The sequence below is a fragment of the Crocuta crocuta genome, unplaced genomic scaffold (genome assembly GCF_008692635.1).
Source record: "Crocuta crocuta isolate KB4526 unplaced genomic scaffold, BGI_CrCroc_1.0 scaffold334, whole genome shotgun sequence".
Lineage (NCBI taxonomy): Eukaryota > Metazoa > Chordata > Mammalia > Carnivora > Hyaenidae > Crocuta > Crocuta crocuta.
Window position 1 is genome coordinate 5,451,161 of NW_027533260.1, and position 15,959 is coordinate 5,467,119.

Sequence of the window (15,959 nt, forward strand, 5' to 3'; positions counted from 1 at the left end):
GGTGGCTGGGGGACGGTGAGGCTGGGTGTGTGGGTGCTCTGGGCGAGTTTCTGTTCTGATTACAATGCCATCTCCAAGCACAGATAGCTGTGGCTCTGTCCTCAGCCCTGGGGCCGACGCAGCTGGGTCTCGAGGCATGTTCCCCACCTCCTGCTAAGGTGTGCGCATCCGAGCTGCCACTTCGACCCCACACCCGCCATGCTGTGCCATAGGCCGAGCCTGGCTTCCTTCTTTTCCTCGCCTGTCTCGGGCCCATCTGAGTTTGAGTTCATTATCAGGAGACTCAGAGGACTTTGGATCCACAGACACATCGGCTGCCATTTCCAAAATCCGCCCGCTAGAAACACAAATGTTCCAACACACATGAAAGCTGATTTCCTGGGGCGCCTGGGTGGCTCAGTCGGTTAAGCGTCTGACTTCGGCTCAGGTCATGGTCTCAGTTTGTGAGTTCTAGTCCAACATCGGGCTCTGAGCTGACAGGCCTGGAGCCTGTTTCGGATTCTGTGTCTCCCTCTCCCTGCCCCTCCACTACTCACGCTCTGTCTCTCTCTTCCTCAAAAAGAAATGTTTACATTAAAAAAATAATAATAAATGAATAAAAACAAACCCGAGTTCCTCGACCAGCACTCACTGCAAGAAATCAGTGTCTGAGTCTGTTTCTGTTTGTCTAGCCGTCTGACATGTGTCTCTCTAACTGGCATCAGGGCAATGTCCCTGGGTCTCTTCCTGGAGACCCTTTCCAGGCCTCTAGTTTTGGGAAAGCCCCTAGCAGAGGTCTCGCCCTCTGGATTCTTCCGCCAGTGCCTACCCTATCATCCTGATCCAGATCCCACCTGGGGGCGAGAGAGAAGAGCCACCCTGTCCTCCTTTCTCATCAGCAAGGCGGGTCTGCATCCCTCCCCAGGCCGGCGGCACAGCCTCCCGCAGCGCAGTNCCTGTGCCCACGGCGTTGGTGACGGTGCAGATGAACGTGGTGTTGACCAGTTTGTCCACCGAGTGGATGATCAGCTGGGGGCCCTGGGCTACTGCGGAAGCTGGGAAGACGCCTGCGGTCCTGGAAGGTGGGGGGGGTGTCACCAGAGGGGGGCATCAGGGCCCATAGGGGGCACAGGCCTGGTGCCTGATGACGTAGCCTTCAAAAGTGAAGCTCCAGGGACATGAAATTTAATGCTTAAGACCCTACACTGCCAGCTCTCTCCTGGGGGACTCACGGGTTCAGATCCCTGGTGCTCTTCCCTCCCCCGGGGTCAGACCCCAGCCCCTCCTCCCTCCCCAGGGGTCAGACTCCAGCCCCTCCCCCCTCAGACCCAGGGGTCCAGGCTCCCTCTAGACCCTCCTCCCTGAGACCCAGGGAACCAGGCCCCCAGTGCCCCCCCCAGACTCGGGTCCAGGTCCACCCAGGACTCACGTGCTCCAGTCGTAGCCCGTGGGCTCTGGTTTGCTGCGGACGTCACAGGTCAGGGTGGCCTCGCTGCGGCCGAGATACCAGTTGTCATCATAGCCGGAGATGGAGACCTCGGGTGGGTCTGGAGGAAATGGGGGGACTTGGCTCAGAGACGGGCAGAGTCCCAAAAGAGCTGATAGGTGAGCAGACAGACGGGGATCCGAAAGAAATGAGGCGGGTTGGCAAGAAGTGGGTCCATAGAAACTGGGGCAGAGCAGTTTGGGTTACGTCTACCCAGGCCAGCACCCCCCAGGGTCCCGGGATGCCACGTGGCTCATTCTGAGGAAGGTGTGGTTCCGTGCGGGCAGTGTCGGAGGGCTGTGTTCTGTCCACCACGCCTGGAACAGGTATGGGAACTGGCTTAACCTCAGGCACTGCAGGGGGAGCTCATGTAGAAAATGCTGAGTTGGGGGATGAGCTGTGTTTGGACAGAGCCTAGAAGAGCCGCTGAAGTGACTCTTCAGCAGCGCCCACGGGAAGAGTGGGGGAAGCTGCTCTGGGTAATATTGGGGTGTCAGTGTAGGTGGTTTTGGGAAGAGCTAGCACAGAACATACTGGAAGGGATCAGTATGGACGGGGCCCAGAGGGCCAATGTGAGTCATGCTGGTGGGGGAGGGGGGTATAGAGCCCAGGAGAGTCGGTTTAGATGGTGTGAACGGGAGTGGTCATGGTGTGTGCATAGACAACGTTGGGTTGGATGGTATAGACCCACAGTAGGTGATATAAAGAGTAAAGGAAGAATGTCAAGTGGGGCCCACGAGAGCCAAAAAAGATGCTCTTGGGGGCAGGTGGGGAGCTGGTGAACTGGCTTTCTGAAAAGGGGAATGTAAAAAAAAAAAAAAAGAATGGGCCTGATCTGCAGTGTTTGCCAATTTCCTTGGTGTAAATATCCCCCAGCGGTCTATGTCAAGCTATTGGTGTGACTGGATGTGGGACTGGGAAGATATGTGTAAAATTCGCCCCTGCAGGGGCGCCTGGGGGGGCTCAGTCGGTTGAGCCTCCGACTTCAGCTCAGGTCACGATCTCGCGGTTCGTGGGTTCAAGCCCTGCGTCGGGCTCTGTGCAGACAGCTTGGGGCCTGGAGCCTGCTTCCGATTCTGTGTCTCCCTCTCTCTCTGCCCCTCCCCCATTGCGCTCTGTCTCTCTTTCTCAAAAATAAAATATAAACATAAAAAAAAAAAACTGGCCCCTGCAACTCTTGGCCACCGCTGATGGCGGTAGCAAAGAGGAAGCCTAGAGAAGCCAGTGAGCCAGTGTAGACAATGAAGAGGCTGGGTGTAGACATTGCCCAGGGGAGCTGGTATATAATGGGCAGGAAGGCAGCGCAGAATCTGGCCCTGACAGCTAATGCAGACAGCACTCAGCGATAGTGTAGACAGTGCCCTAGAGAAGCCGGTATAGACGATATAAGGGGCTTGGTCACATCCTGACACACTCACAGCGCACAGAGAGGGTAACGGGCAGCAAGCTGGGCTCCTCAAAGCTCTCATGCTCCACTTTGCAGGTGACCTTGATACCATCTGCTCGGCTCAGGGGCACCAAGGTGAAGCGGCTGGTGACGGTGACTGTGCCGGGCACGGACCCCGGCGTCTGGCTCTCTTTGGCCTCCCCGTCCAGGGGCGAGAACCAGGAGATCCGGGCGGGTGGCCGGCCACCCTCAGAGACACAGCGGGCCACGGGCACAGGTTCCAGGCTGAGGGTGACCTCCTGCGTCTCGGCGTGGTTCCGGGGCTGTGCTGGGGAGAGAAACAGAGGGGTTACGTCACTCTTCATGGCCAGTCATTCAACAAACACCTCGGCGGTGGAGCTGAGCCGCTTAAGCCCCAACTGCCTGGGCTCCAATCCCCAATCCCAGTTCTGCCGGTTGGCAGCCGTGTAGCTTTGGGGTCATTTCCCAGCTCCGTGCCTCAGTTTCCTCTTTTGTAAAGTCGGGATAATAAACATTCCCATTCCAGGGGACCTGCCTGGGTGGCTCAGTTGGTTGAATGTCCAATTCTGGAGTTTGGCTCCGGTCATGATCTTATGTGTGTGGGATCGAGCCCCACGTTGGGCTCTGGGCTGACAGTGCAGAACCTGCTTGGGATTCTCTCTCTCTCTGTGTCCCTCCCCCACTCTCCCTTTCTCTCAAAATAAACAAATAAATAAGCTTAAAAATGCCCGGGGCACCTGTGTAGCTTGGTTAGTAAAGCATTCAACTCTGCATTTCGGCTCAGGTCATAATCTCACGGTTCGGGAGTCCGAGCCCCACCTCGGGCTTCATGCTGTCAGCACAGAGCCTGCTTGGGACTCTCCCTCTCTCTCTGCCCCTCCCCTGTTCACTCTCTCTCTCTCAAAATAAATAAACTCTGGGGGCGCCTGGGGGTCGTTTAAGCGTCCCACTTCAACACAGGTCATGATCTCACGGTTTGTGGGTTCAAGCCCCGTGTCGGGCTCTGTGCTGACAGCTCGGAGCCTGGAACCTGCTTCGGATTCTGTGTCTCCCTCTCCCTGCTCCTCCTCTGCTTGTTCTCTCTCTCTCTCTCTCTAAGAATAAACATTAAAGAAAAAAAAACAAAATAAATAAGCTTAAAACCAAAATTAATTAAAAAATGCCCACCCGTAGGATTGTCACGCAGATTAAATACATTTCTGCATAAAGCCCTCGCTGCGCCCTGTTCCGTGACACTATTCTGTCTGACCTGTTCTGCTAGAAGCAGACAGTGTCCAAATGCCTGGAAGGGGCTGAGATTTTTTTTTTTTAAGCCAAAGCAGAATAATGGAGTCCAAAGGTCCAGCTCAAAAGGCCTCCAACTTCTTTCCTGAAATCACCTGTCAGTGGTGGGGCCAGAAGTGGGCTGAGGGTCACGGAGATTCCCAAAGCGGGAAATGGCCTGCCCTTCTCACCTGTCTTCCTGGACGGCGATGGGGAGGGGAAATCTCTGAGATTCTCCTGAGCTCATCCATGGGGTACAGCTCTCCCCTCCTTTCCTCCTTTCCCCGGGGCTGCCAGGGCCTCCGAGGGGCCTTCCTCACATCCTCCCTGGTCACCCCACTATCTGTCCCCTGACTGCTCTGGGCACCCGCCCCACGCCGCCCTCGGATGCTGCCCCCACCCGCGCCGGGGTCGCGGCGACCACGTGCCCGCAATGACCTGGCCTCCCTTCTCCTGGGCTCGCTCTTCCTCTTGCAGATCCCAGCCTCACTTCCGCAGGGGAACTTCCCTGACATCTGGCCCTCCTTTAGGGGTCACTGACGACCCCTGAGCCTCCGCGAAAGCAGAGGTCGGTTTTGTGCACCTGCCCTGGGAGGTACCTGGTGAGAGACTAGGGCTTCTGCGCGTCTGTGTCTCAAACGGAACAAATGATGGCAGGGAAAGAGATCTCTGCAAGGGGTGGTGCGGTAGAGATCTGTGTTGTGAATTATGCAAAACAACTGGGGTTTCAGGCACCTCTGAAGCAAAAGCCTTTACCCAGAGGCGGTACCGGGTGGGCATCTCAAACCCTCTGGGGCCAGGAGAGGGAAAACAGTGTCACAGTGTCCAGAGCGAGGTGGCTTTGGGGACATTGCTGGGGGAGGGGGATCCCAAGCGGGTGGCTCAGGCCCAGCAAGAAATAGCNCCTGAAGTCTCCCCCTCCCCCAGGGTCACCCTCGGGCTGGGGCTGGAGGCTTTGTCCCACCCACTCCTCCCCACCCCCACTGCGTCTGCCTCGGTGGAACACCGGGTCGCTCACTCTGAGCAAGTGTCACGACAGTGACAGCCCGGTGTTGGTGAATTTGATCATTCCCTGGAGTTGCCTCCCACCTACTTCCGAAATCTGACCCCTTCTTGCTTCCCCAACTGCTTCACCTTGTTGCCATTACCTCCTGCCCGGACTTATTCGGTCACCCGCTCCCCTGTGGCTCCTGAGTTTCCCCCCTCGCCCCCAGCACGCAGCCAGGGGGCCTGTGAAAACCGAAGCCAGATCACACCTTCCCCTGGTTGTGCTCCCTCAGGGTAAAATTCACAGTCCTCATGTGGTTCATGGGGCTGTCCGTGATCCCGTGTGGCTCCCACCATCCACTTGACCTTGTCCCCTCCTCCTTTCCCTTTAGTCACAAGCCTCCGCCCCCGGTGACCTCCTTGCTCTTCGCCACAGAGTCCACGTGGGCCCTGCCTCAGGACCTTTGCACCTGCCATTCCCTCTGCCTGCAATTCTCTTCCCTTGGCGAACCTACGGGGCTCCCTCATCTTCTAGTTTTTCTTCAGATCGCACCAGGACTCTCCAGCCAAAATTGTCACGTGCCCCCCTCCAGCCTCCATAGCAAGCACCTATAACCGCCTGACTCGCTCCTCTTTTCCTTACTAATGTGGTTTCCTGTCTGAGACCCCCTTATTGAAGTAGAAGCCCCAGGAGGCCAGGGAGCTCTGTCTTACTGCTTTGTTGCTAGAGCCTAGAACAGTGCCTGGCACGTAGGAGGTGCTCGGTATACATGTGGCGAACGCCTTGTGGCCTGGTGTGTCCTCGGCTTCTAGAACAGAGCCTGGCCCGCGGCAGGCGCCTCGTGGATATTTACCAACTGACTGAACAGCATGGAGGAAATCAGATCACAGCTGACGCGGGGCGGAAACAGATCTGCACGAGGGCTCTCCCCACCGACCCTGCTCACCTATGACCTGGAGCCAGGTCACCCCCCGACTGGTGCCACTGGGGAAGGTGGCAAATTCGCAGGTGTAGTTGCCCTCGTCCTCCACCATCAGCCCCCGGAGGGCCAGCGTGGCGTCGCGCAGCTCCGTCTCGGTGCCCTGCTTGGCCCCGGCACTCTGTCCGGCGGTGACGAAGGACAGGCGCTCTTCGCCAGGCTTTGGGCCGCGGAAGCTGGGTCCGTACGCAGGGTGGAAGGCAGCCACGCTTCTGCTGGCGCCGGTGGCGTCCACGTGCAGCCACGTCACCTGTGAGACTCGGACGTCCGGTCCCGACGACAGCAGGTGACACGGGAGCTGCACGGTGTCCCCCAGGTGGCCCTGCACCTTGGGCGGCACTCGAACTTGCACATCCTGGGCTCCTGGAGAGAAAAGAAAGAGAAAGGGAGAGAGGTTGGGGGGGGGGGGAAGGAGCCAGACCCCTCCAGGCCAGGCAGGGCTNGGGGCCCCACTAGGGCATGAGGCCCCCAGAGGCAACGCAGGAGCCTTTGTGAGGTCCCGATTCCCGATTCATCCAGAGAACACGTTTCGAAGAAAAACTGAGGACATAGGAGTCTGCACTAGTAGATGTACTAGTGTGGAATTATCGTTCATATTCTTTTAAAACCTGTTTATTTTGAGACAAAGCGCCCGTGAGCGCAGGGGAGGGGCAGAGAGGGAGGGAGAGAGAGAATCCCAAGCAGGCTCTGGGCTGACCTTCCAAAACGCAAGGGCTCCAACTCACACATGGTGAGATCATGACCCGAGCCGAACTCAAGAGGCAGATGCTTAACGGACCAAGCCACCCAGCGCCCCAGAATTACTGCTAATGTTCCTTTTTTTTTTTTTAACATTTATTCATTTTTGAGAGACAAAGACAGAGCATAAGTGGAGGGAGAGAGAGAGAGAGAGAAAGAGGGAGACACAGATCCAAGGCAGGCTCCAGGCTCTGAGCTGCCAGCACAGAGCCTGACGCGGGGCTCGAACTCACGGATGGTGAGATCATGACCTGAGCCGAAGTCAGACGCTTAACTGACTGAGCCACCCAGGCACCCCCACGGCTAATGTTCTTCCGCACGGTGATTATATTGTGGGGCCATCAGGGTTCCTTTCTCCCATAACACACAGTGATGAAATGTCATGTCTGGAGTATACTCTCAAATGGCTCCGTGAAAACAAAACAACTGTACAGAAAGCAGTGAAGACAATGTAGCAAAATATAACCCACTGTCAGGTCTGGCTAGAGAGGGGGAGAGGGCTACTGAGCTGTTCTTGCAACTTCTTTTTTTTTTAATTTTTAAAAAACGTTTATTTATTTTTGAGAGAGAGAGACACACACAGGTTGTGAGCAGGGGAGGGTCAGAGAGAGAGGGAGACACAGAATCCAAAGCAGGCTCCAGGCTCTGAGCTGTCAGCACAGAGCCCCGTGTAGGGCTCGAACCCACGAACTGTGAGATCATGACCTGAGCTGAAGTTGGCCACTTAGCCGACTGAGCCACCCAGGCGCCCCTGCTCTTGCAACTTCTACCCACCTGTAGGTTTGAAAATTTCAGTATAAAAAGTTTGGAGAAAACCAGAATCTACACCCCCTCCACCTCACACACACCCCCACCCGATAAATCAATTAAAAAAAAAAAGTCTCTCACAACATAAAAAGAGACAAAGCGTGAGCAGAGGAGAGGCAGAGAGAGGGAGACACAGAATCGGAAGCAGGCTCCAGGCTCCCAACTGTCGGCACAGAGGTGGGGCATGAACTCACGAACTGTGAGATCATGACCTGAGCTGAAGTCAGATGCTTAACCAACTGAGCCACCCAGGCGCCCCCTCACATTTTCATTTTATGTTGTGAGACAGGGAGCCTGGGTGGCTCAGTCAGTTGAGGATCTGACTTCAGCTCAGGTCAGGATCTTTCTCATAAGTTTGAGCCCCACATCGGGCTCTGTGCTGACAGCTCGGAGCCTGGAGCCTGGAGCCTGCTTCGGATTCTGTGTCTCCCTCTCTCTCTGCCCCTCCCCTGCTCACGCTGTCTCTCTCTCTCAAGAATAAATAAAACATTAAAAAAAAAAAAAAAAGAAAGTGTGTGTGTATATATTGCATATTCATAAGACCTATTACATACAGTGTCTATCACTACAATCAATTTTAGGGCATTTTTGGGGCACCTGGGTAGCTCAGTCAGTTAAGCGTCAGATTTCAGCTTAGGTCATGATCTCACAGTTTGTGGGTTCGAGGCCCGTGTCGGGCTCTGTGCTGACAGCTAGCTCAGAGCCTGAAGCTTGTTTCAGATTCTGTGTCTCCCTCTCTCTCTGACCCTCCCCTGCTCATGCTGTCTCTCTTGCTCATTCTCAGAAATAAATAAATAAATAAAAACATTAAAAAAAAATTTTAGGGCATTTTTATAATTTCCCCGAAGAAACTCCGTCCCCACTGGCAGTTACTCCCCACCCCCCCTTCTCCCAGCATCTGGTAACCACTCACTCATCTATCTACTGGGTCTCCGCAGATCTGCTGCTTTGAGACATTTCATATAAGTAGAACCATACACTAGGGGGCGCTGTGACTGGCTTTCCTTCACTTAGGATCATGTTTTCAAGTTTTGTCCATGTAGCTCATCCTTTTTCACGGCTGAATACCATGCCATCGTGTGGCCACACCATGTGTCATTTATCTGCTCATCAGTTGATTGACACTCGGCTTGTTTCCGTGTTTTGTTGATTTGAACAGACCTGCCATGAATATTGGCCAACGGGTTTTTGCGTGAACGCCTATTTTCCTTTCTTTTGTTTTCTCGCTTTTAATAAGCAGTGGAATAGAAAAGGATGCTGCTCTGTGGTGCGAGGCAATACAGCACGGTGACTGGGGGCCCTGACGGCCTGGGTTCGCATCCTGCCGCTGCCACGTGCTGGCTGTGTGACTTTGGGCAAGTCATTTAACATCTCTGTTGCCTTGGTTTCCTCAGTTGCAAAGTGAGGATAATCATAGGGCTCCGCCCTCTAGGGGGTGTTATAAAGATTAAAGAATATTTGTGGAACACTTAGCACAGGAAACAGGAGATCAGTGCTTGTTAAATAAATACAGTCAGTCAAGTATAATTACACGTGGCCCTTGACGCCCAACTTGAGGTAAGGCTAAGACAAGGCACATGCCGTGTCTCAAGGGGCAAAGCCCGCCCAGCTGCCTTTGAGAGAGATGGGGGTGGGGAGCATGTGCGGCCCCTGGGCTCATACAGGAACCCAGGGGACATTAACAGGAGACCCTAATGAGAGGGTCCCCGCGGAAGGGGGTTGCACCAGCGGGGGCCGGTCCCAGAGACTTTTGGAAAGAAGCCACCAGTCGAGACCACTGTGTAACAGATCTATCATCTCGGGCACCTGGGTGGCTCAGTTGGTTAAGTGTCCAACTTTGGTTCAGGTCATGATCTCGCAGTTTGCGAGTTTGAGCCCCGCATCAGGCTCTGCACTGTCAGTGATTCTGAGATTCTCTCTCTCTGCCTTTCTCTCTCTCTCTCTCAGAACAAGTAAATAAGCTTTAAAAAAAATACTTAAGGGGCACCTGTGTGGTGCAGTCCGTTAAACGTCCAACTTTGGCTCAGGTCATGACCTCATGGATTCATGGGTTCGAGCCCCGTGTCGGGCTCCGTGCTAACAGCGCAGAGCCTGGAGCCTGCTTCGGATTCTGTGTCTCCCTCCCTCTCTGCCCCCGCCCCACTCTTTCTCTTGAAAATAAATAAACATGAAAAAAAGGTTTTTTTTAAATACTTAAAAAAAACAACAAACCCTTATCATCTCATGGAATCCCTACACATTTACCAAAACAACCCAAGAGCAACATTTTGGGAAAGGGGCCTCCTCCCGTTTAGACGGGCCACACTAGAGAATGTCAAGAGCATGGGGACCCCTGAGCAGGTGCCACGGGCGTCCTGCTGGCTCGGTCCCTTTCTAGGGAAGGGGACCTCATTTCTGAGCCTGAATCCCTCCATCTGTAAAATGGGGATGTTCAAGCAGGGTCGCTTGTGACAATTCCATGAAAGGCCTTTGTGCCGTAAGGCCTTTGCAGGGCCCCGCGAACGGGTGAGTCAAACAGAGGCCATTAGCCGCCCGCCTGCCCGCCGCAGGCTAAATCCGGCTTCCCTTGTATTTGGCCTTGGCCCACACAGCCTTGTTTCAACCACGAACCAGCACTCAACCATCTACTGACCCACGGAAGGGTCTGGAGATTAAATCTCAAAAATCCAGACCAAAATCAGGATATGGGGTTCCTAGGGGTCACCAACTGGGTGGAGCTGAGGAAAGACTGCCCCTTCCTTCATGTGCCAGGACTCTTCACTCACCCGGTCTCCAAAGGCACTAAATGTGGGACAAGGGTCTGCCTCTTTCTAGCTGAGGGGGGTGGGGGGTGGCGGATGGGCCCTCTGTCCGCAAAAGTCATCCAGCCCTCATGAGCTCTGGAGAGAGCAGAGTAGGGAGGGGCCAAGCAGTTAGGTTTTCCCCTTTGAGGCAAGTGGGAGCTATTGAGGGTTCCTCAGCTGGAGGATGACTAGACTTGAGCCGAGGGAACCCGAAGGGCAAGTGGAGCTGTACAGAAATGCCTCACCAGACAGCACAAAGTCCTGAGCAGGGGTCATAGAAGACCCAGAGGTCCAGCTAGAGACTGGGTATAGGGCTGGAAGCTGGCTCCCTGAGGGGCACTTAGAACTTAAAGGGATTGGGCAGTGGGAGGCAGGGAGGGACTGGAATCTGCTCCCATCCCATGCAAGTCCATGCGACAGTGACTCAGATGGGTCCTGGGTGCCAGAAGTTGGCCCCGGAAGATGCGATGCCTGCCTCGTTCCCTGCTGTATCCCAGGAGCCGACACCAAGGACTGGCATGCAGTAAGTGCTCAATAAATACAACTGAGTGAGCATCTGGCTCTTTGTGGGGTGTGGGTGCCTCAGAAGCGACAGGAATAAGTCAGGCGTTTGTCCTCTGAGAGTGGCGGGGAGACTGTCATTGTCAAGGATGCCGGGGAGACTGAAGGAGGTGATGCGTGAGGGTAAGAACCTAGGGCTGAGGCCTGACCCATCTGAGGGAGGCCCGGAGGGCTTCCTGGAGGAGACCGCATTCCTTTTCAAGGGAAGCTGATCTCAGGATCATGGAGCCCCACCCTCGCGCCCCGCGCCCCATCTTTGGGTCCCTTAGACCCTTCTGTGAGTCAGGAAGTCGCCCTCCTCTGTCTAGGGCGGTGTCTCAGCACTGTCTGATTCAGAGGTTTTAAAAAACCCCACTCTTAGCTTCCTGTGGGGCAGGTTCCCCAGGTGGGTCTTTGATCCCCAACACTCTGCCCCAGAGGGCCACGCGCGCCTCCCCCTACCCCCCCACTTCCCACTCAATATTCTCTGAATGAATGAGGTTCTCAAATCCCATGGATTAAAGTTCTCCATTTTTTTTAATGTTTATTTATTTTGAAAGAGAGAGAAGAAAGAGGGAGAGAGAGAATCCCAAGCAGGCTCTGCGCTATCAGCACAGAACCCGGCGCGAGTTCTCGAACTCACGAACCTCGAGATCACGACCTGAGCCAAGACCAAGAGTCGGACGCTTCACTGACGGGGGCCCCCCAGGCGCCCCTGGAAGTTCCCCCATTCTGTTTCTACTTCTGAAGGAACGAACGGGATGGTTCAGCCCCTGTGGGGTTAAGGGTCCATGTTTTCCGTGTTTCTACCTAAGTGTCGCCCCTGGTCCTCTACCCTCACACGCAGACCCTGTCGGCTCCGCCTACAAGCTCTACCCACCAGGAGACCGTGTCAGAGCTCTGCAGTGCCTCAGCTGGTCTAACCCACCTGTACCTGCCCATGTGGATTGTAGTTACCCTCTCAGTCTGTTCCCAAGCGTGGCAGAAATGTCCCTCCTCCCGGTTCAGAGCCCTCCGGAGGCTTTCCTCACTCAGAAAAGAAACTCCAGCAAGGCCCCGCATAATCTGCACACAGCCCCTTTCTGGCCTCATCTCTCACTCTCTTTCCTTGGCTCACCCTGCTCTGACCACACTGGCCTCCCCACTGTTCTCAGACGGCCTCAGGGCCTTTGCACTGGTTCCCTCATCCTGAAATGCTTCTACCTCACCTGTCCCCATGGTTCCCTCCCTTATGGCCTTCAGGCCTTTGCTCAGCTAGGGAGGCTCTGACCACCCTAAGTTGATAACAAAAACTCCCTTGACCCTGCTTCATTTTCTCTAGAGCCTGGAATGGTGCCTGGCACGCTATAGGAGCTACGTAAACATGATAAATGAATGGAGGTGAAGCTGGAGATCAGCTGTGTACCAGATCCCACGGGCGGAGCTCCATGAAGAGTTTGGGCTTTTGGGGGGCGCCTGGGTGGCTCAGTCGGTTAAGCGTCTGACTTCAGCTCACATCACGATCTCATGGTTCATGACTTTGAGCCCCTGCCTCGGTCTCTGTGCCGACAGCTCAGAGCCTAGAGCCTGCTTCGGATTCTGTCTCCCTCTCTCTCTGCCTGTCCTCTGCTCATGCTCTGTCTCTCTCTTTTTCTCAAAAATAAATAAACATTTAAAAAAAATTTTTTTAAAAAGAACTTAGGCTTTTGGGGCACCTGGGTGGCTCAGTTGGCTAAGTATCTGACTCGGATTCGGCTCTGGTTGTGATCTCACAGTTTGTGGGTTCAGCCCTGCATCGGACTCCACACAGAGCCTGCTTGCAATTCTCTGTCTCTGTCTCTCAAAAATAATTAAAAAAAAAAAAAAAAAAAGGTTTGGGCTTTTGCCCAAGGGTGTTGGGAAGGCACAGAGAGTTGTACCCAGGGGGCAGAACAGGGTTAGGTTTGTGCCTTCTTCTTCTTCTTTTCTTTTTTTTCATATGTTTTATCTATTTTTGAGAGAGAGAGAACATGAGCAGGGGAGGGTCAGAGACTGAGGGAGACACAGAGTCCGAAGATAGGCTCCAGGCTCTGAGCTGTCAGCACAGAGCCCGACGCGGGGCTCGAACCCACAAACCGTGAGATCATGACCTGAGCCAAAGTCAGATGCTTAACCAACTGAGCCACTCAGGTGCCCCAGGTCTGCGCCTTCTGGAAGAGCCCTCAGGATGGGATGGGGCAGGGATGTGGGCGTTGGGGCTGTGAGGAAGAAGGATCAACCAGACTGGTGGCAAGTTCAGAAGGGAGTGGCCAGGGACGTGAGACGGCTCTGAGAGTCAGGGGCGGGGATGGGGGGGGGCTGGTCCTCAGAGGCTTGGCATTTTAGATGGAAGCCAGAGAACGGAAGCCAGGAGGGTGGCCGGCCTGAACTTAGGACACTGGGGTCCAGCGCGCTGTTGGGCAGGTGCCTGTGCCCTGACCTTGGCTGGGATGTGGCTGGCACCACAATGGAGGAGAGTCTGGCCATGGGAACACGGGCCTCCCTGAGCTTCCCTCAGCAAGGCAGGCTGGTGACAGCTTCCTGAGGTGTCACCTGGGTCCGCAGACATGCTTCCTGTCCCTATGGCCTGGGCCTGTAGGTTTTCAGTGGGGAGGGGCACAGGGGGGTGGTGCCTGGAGCATTGCATGAGCCCGGGGAGAAAACTGTGAGGGACAGAGACACACAGCCTGGGGACGGAAGATCAAGGCATAGTGACTTAGGGCACCCCGGAGGAGGAGGGGGCTGGGGGCTCTGACTGAGGGCTGGACCCTCAGGGCTTGGCTCACCCCCTCCAGACTCCAGACTTAAACGCTGTGACCTGCCCTGTAGGGTGCGGCAGGACTCCAGCCGGCCCTTGAAGGCCAGCGTGCTATGAGCGCTGGCCTCAGCTGCTGCCTCAGCCACCTTGCTAATTAATTAATTGCATTAATCACAGTGCCCAGCCCCGCAGCGGACATCCAGGAGCCGGGCTGGGCCGAAGAGGGGGGGGCGAGAGCAGCCGCAGCCTGGAGACGGGGCTCTCTGACTGTGCCTGGCTTTCTGCACCTGCCTCCCTGTCTCTCCCAATCATGTCCCAGATGGTGGTTATCACTCCCTCCCCAGGCGGAGACTTCCCTGCCTTTCTGCAGCAGCCTGACCACCCCAGAAGGTTCCCCCGCTCTGGGGTCTGGAACTGCCCTCCCTGGTTGAGCCCCTTACACAGAAACTCTCACTCTGTGAGAGCTCTGTCCAGTGTACATTTACCCCAAAATGTTTCCATCCTGGAGACTCTGAGCCCCACCCTCACCCCCGCCCTGGCAGGTCCTTCACCTTGATCTCTGTCTGCATCTAGTTCCTGGGCCCTGAGTCTGTCCCGATGTCTTCAACGAACAGGGTGTCTGGTTTCTGCTTCTGTCTCTCGGAGTCTCTGCTTTCTGTGTCTGTCATATTCTCTCTCTAACAGCTTTATTTTTTTTTTTAAAGTTGATTTATTTATTTTCAGAGAGAGAGAGAGAGAGAGAGAGAGAATGCCAAGCAGGCTCCTCGCTGTCAGCACAGAGCCTGACGCGGGGCTCGATCCCACAAACTGTGAGATCATGACCTGAGCCGAAATCAAGAGTTGGATGCTTAACCGACCAAGCCACCCAGGCACCCCTCCAACAGCTTCGCTGAGATATAATCCCCATACCATCCAACCTGCCCATTCAGAGCGCACAGCTCAGTGGTGTTAGAATATTCATAGATTAGTGGCCCTCTCACGGCAGGCCATCTCACTCAACATTTTCACTGGCCCAAGATGGCCCGCGTCCTAGGCTGTTCTCGTATTCTTTCTCCTCCGTGCCTGGCATCTGAGAGCCGGGTCTTTCTGGGTGTGGGTCTCGTAGTCTCTGGAATTCGGCTCCCTGCACTGACTCCTGAGGTCTCTAAACTCTCGGGGTTTCTGGTGTCCATGTCTCACAGTCTCTCTATGTCTCTGACCCTGGGACCTCCCTGCCTCCCCATCTCTGCCTGTCTCTCCACATCTCTGACACCCTTTCTCTAGGCCCGGGGCCACCTCACTGGCTCTCTCTCCTCCTCCTCCCCCTGCTCCATTTCTCCGCATGGCCGGGACATTAAAAATGTAACAGCGTCCCTGGTGGGGCGGGGGAGCCGGCCAGTGTCCCTAACTCCCTGTCCTTTCTATGGCCACCACTCCCTGTGCCCCCACATACTGCTGGCCCTGAGACTGGCCTGTGCCCTGGCCTGCCGGGGTCCTGGCAGCTGTCCCTGCTGGCTGGGCGCTTCTGGGCGCCCAGTCAGTCACCAAGGCTCTAGGTCTCTTTCCTTAGGCGGTTCCTGCCTTTATCCTGGTGTCTGTCCAGCTCCCTCCCCTTCCTCCATCTTTCTGGCCCCACCTCAGCTTCTTTCTGTCCCACCCACCGTGGGGCCGCATTTCATCCTCTCCACCTCTCGGTTCCATTCTAGCGTTTGTCTCTGATCCCTGATCCCGTCCCTAGCGTCGCCTTCTGTGTGTGTCTCCATCCCTCTCTGTGTATCCCTTCCCTGCTCCCCTCCCCCAGCATGTGAGCAGACCCACCCCCACCTCGCTGCCCAGTCCCCCTTCCCTAAGGAGAAGAGACAGCAGGCCCTCCATCCCCTCTCCTCCCCTCCCCCCGCCGCTACTGTGGGGCTGCCTGGCTGCCGGGTTGAGGGGTGAAGGTTAGGGAGAACTGGAAAGGAGGGAGCCCAGCAGGACGCCCAGGTGAGGAGCCCCCAGTCCCCGGAGGAGGCCGAGGAGCCAGAGACAGGTAAAGAGAAATGGATGGAAGGGAGAGACAGAAAGAGCTCTGTGAGAGATGGGAGAGCCACAGAAGCAGAGAGAGGTGAGAAATGAAGAGGGGAGGGGACGGAGAGAAAGTGAGGGAAGGAGGGAGAGACCGAGGGAGAGAGGAAAGGGGGGAGGGAGGGAGAAAAGCAGAGAGGAAAGCGGGATGCTAACGCATAAGGCTGAGAGGTCAGGAACGCGGAAGCTC

At 55.5% G+C, this 15,959-nt stretch overlaps 1 protein-coding gene across 1 annotated transcript in view; it reads right to left on the reverse strand.

Moving 5' to 3' along the window:
- Nucleotides 1-15,959, reverse strand: part of NECTIN2 (nectin cell adhesion molecule 2) — a 33,048-nt gene that overhangs the window by 11,361 nt on the left and 5,728 nt on the right. Inside the window, exons 4-7 of the mRNA XM_077747219.1 lie at nt 6,071-6,466; nt 2,884-3,180; nt 1,409-1,526; nt 929-1,054 (exon numbers count right to left, since the gene is read on the reverse strand). Of these exons, the coding sequence (XP_077603345.1) occupies nt 929-1,054; nt 1,409-1,526; nt 2,884-3,180; nt 6,071-6,466 (937 nt within the window). The remainder of the gene's footprint in view (nt 1-928; nt 1,055-1,408; nt 1,527-2,883; nt 3,181-6,070; nt 6,467-15,959) is intronic.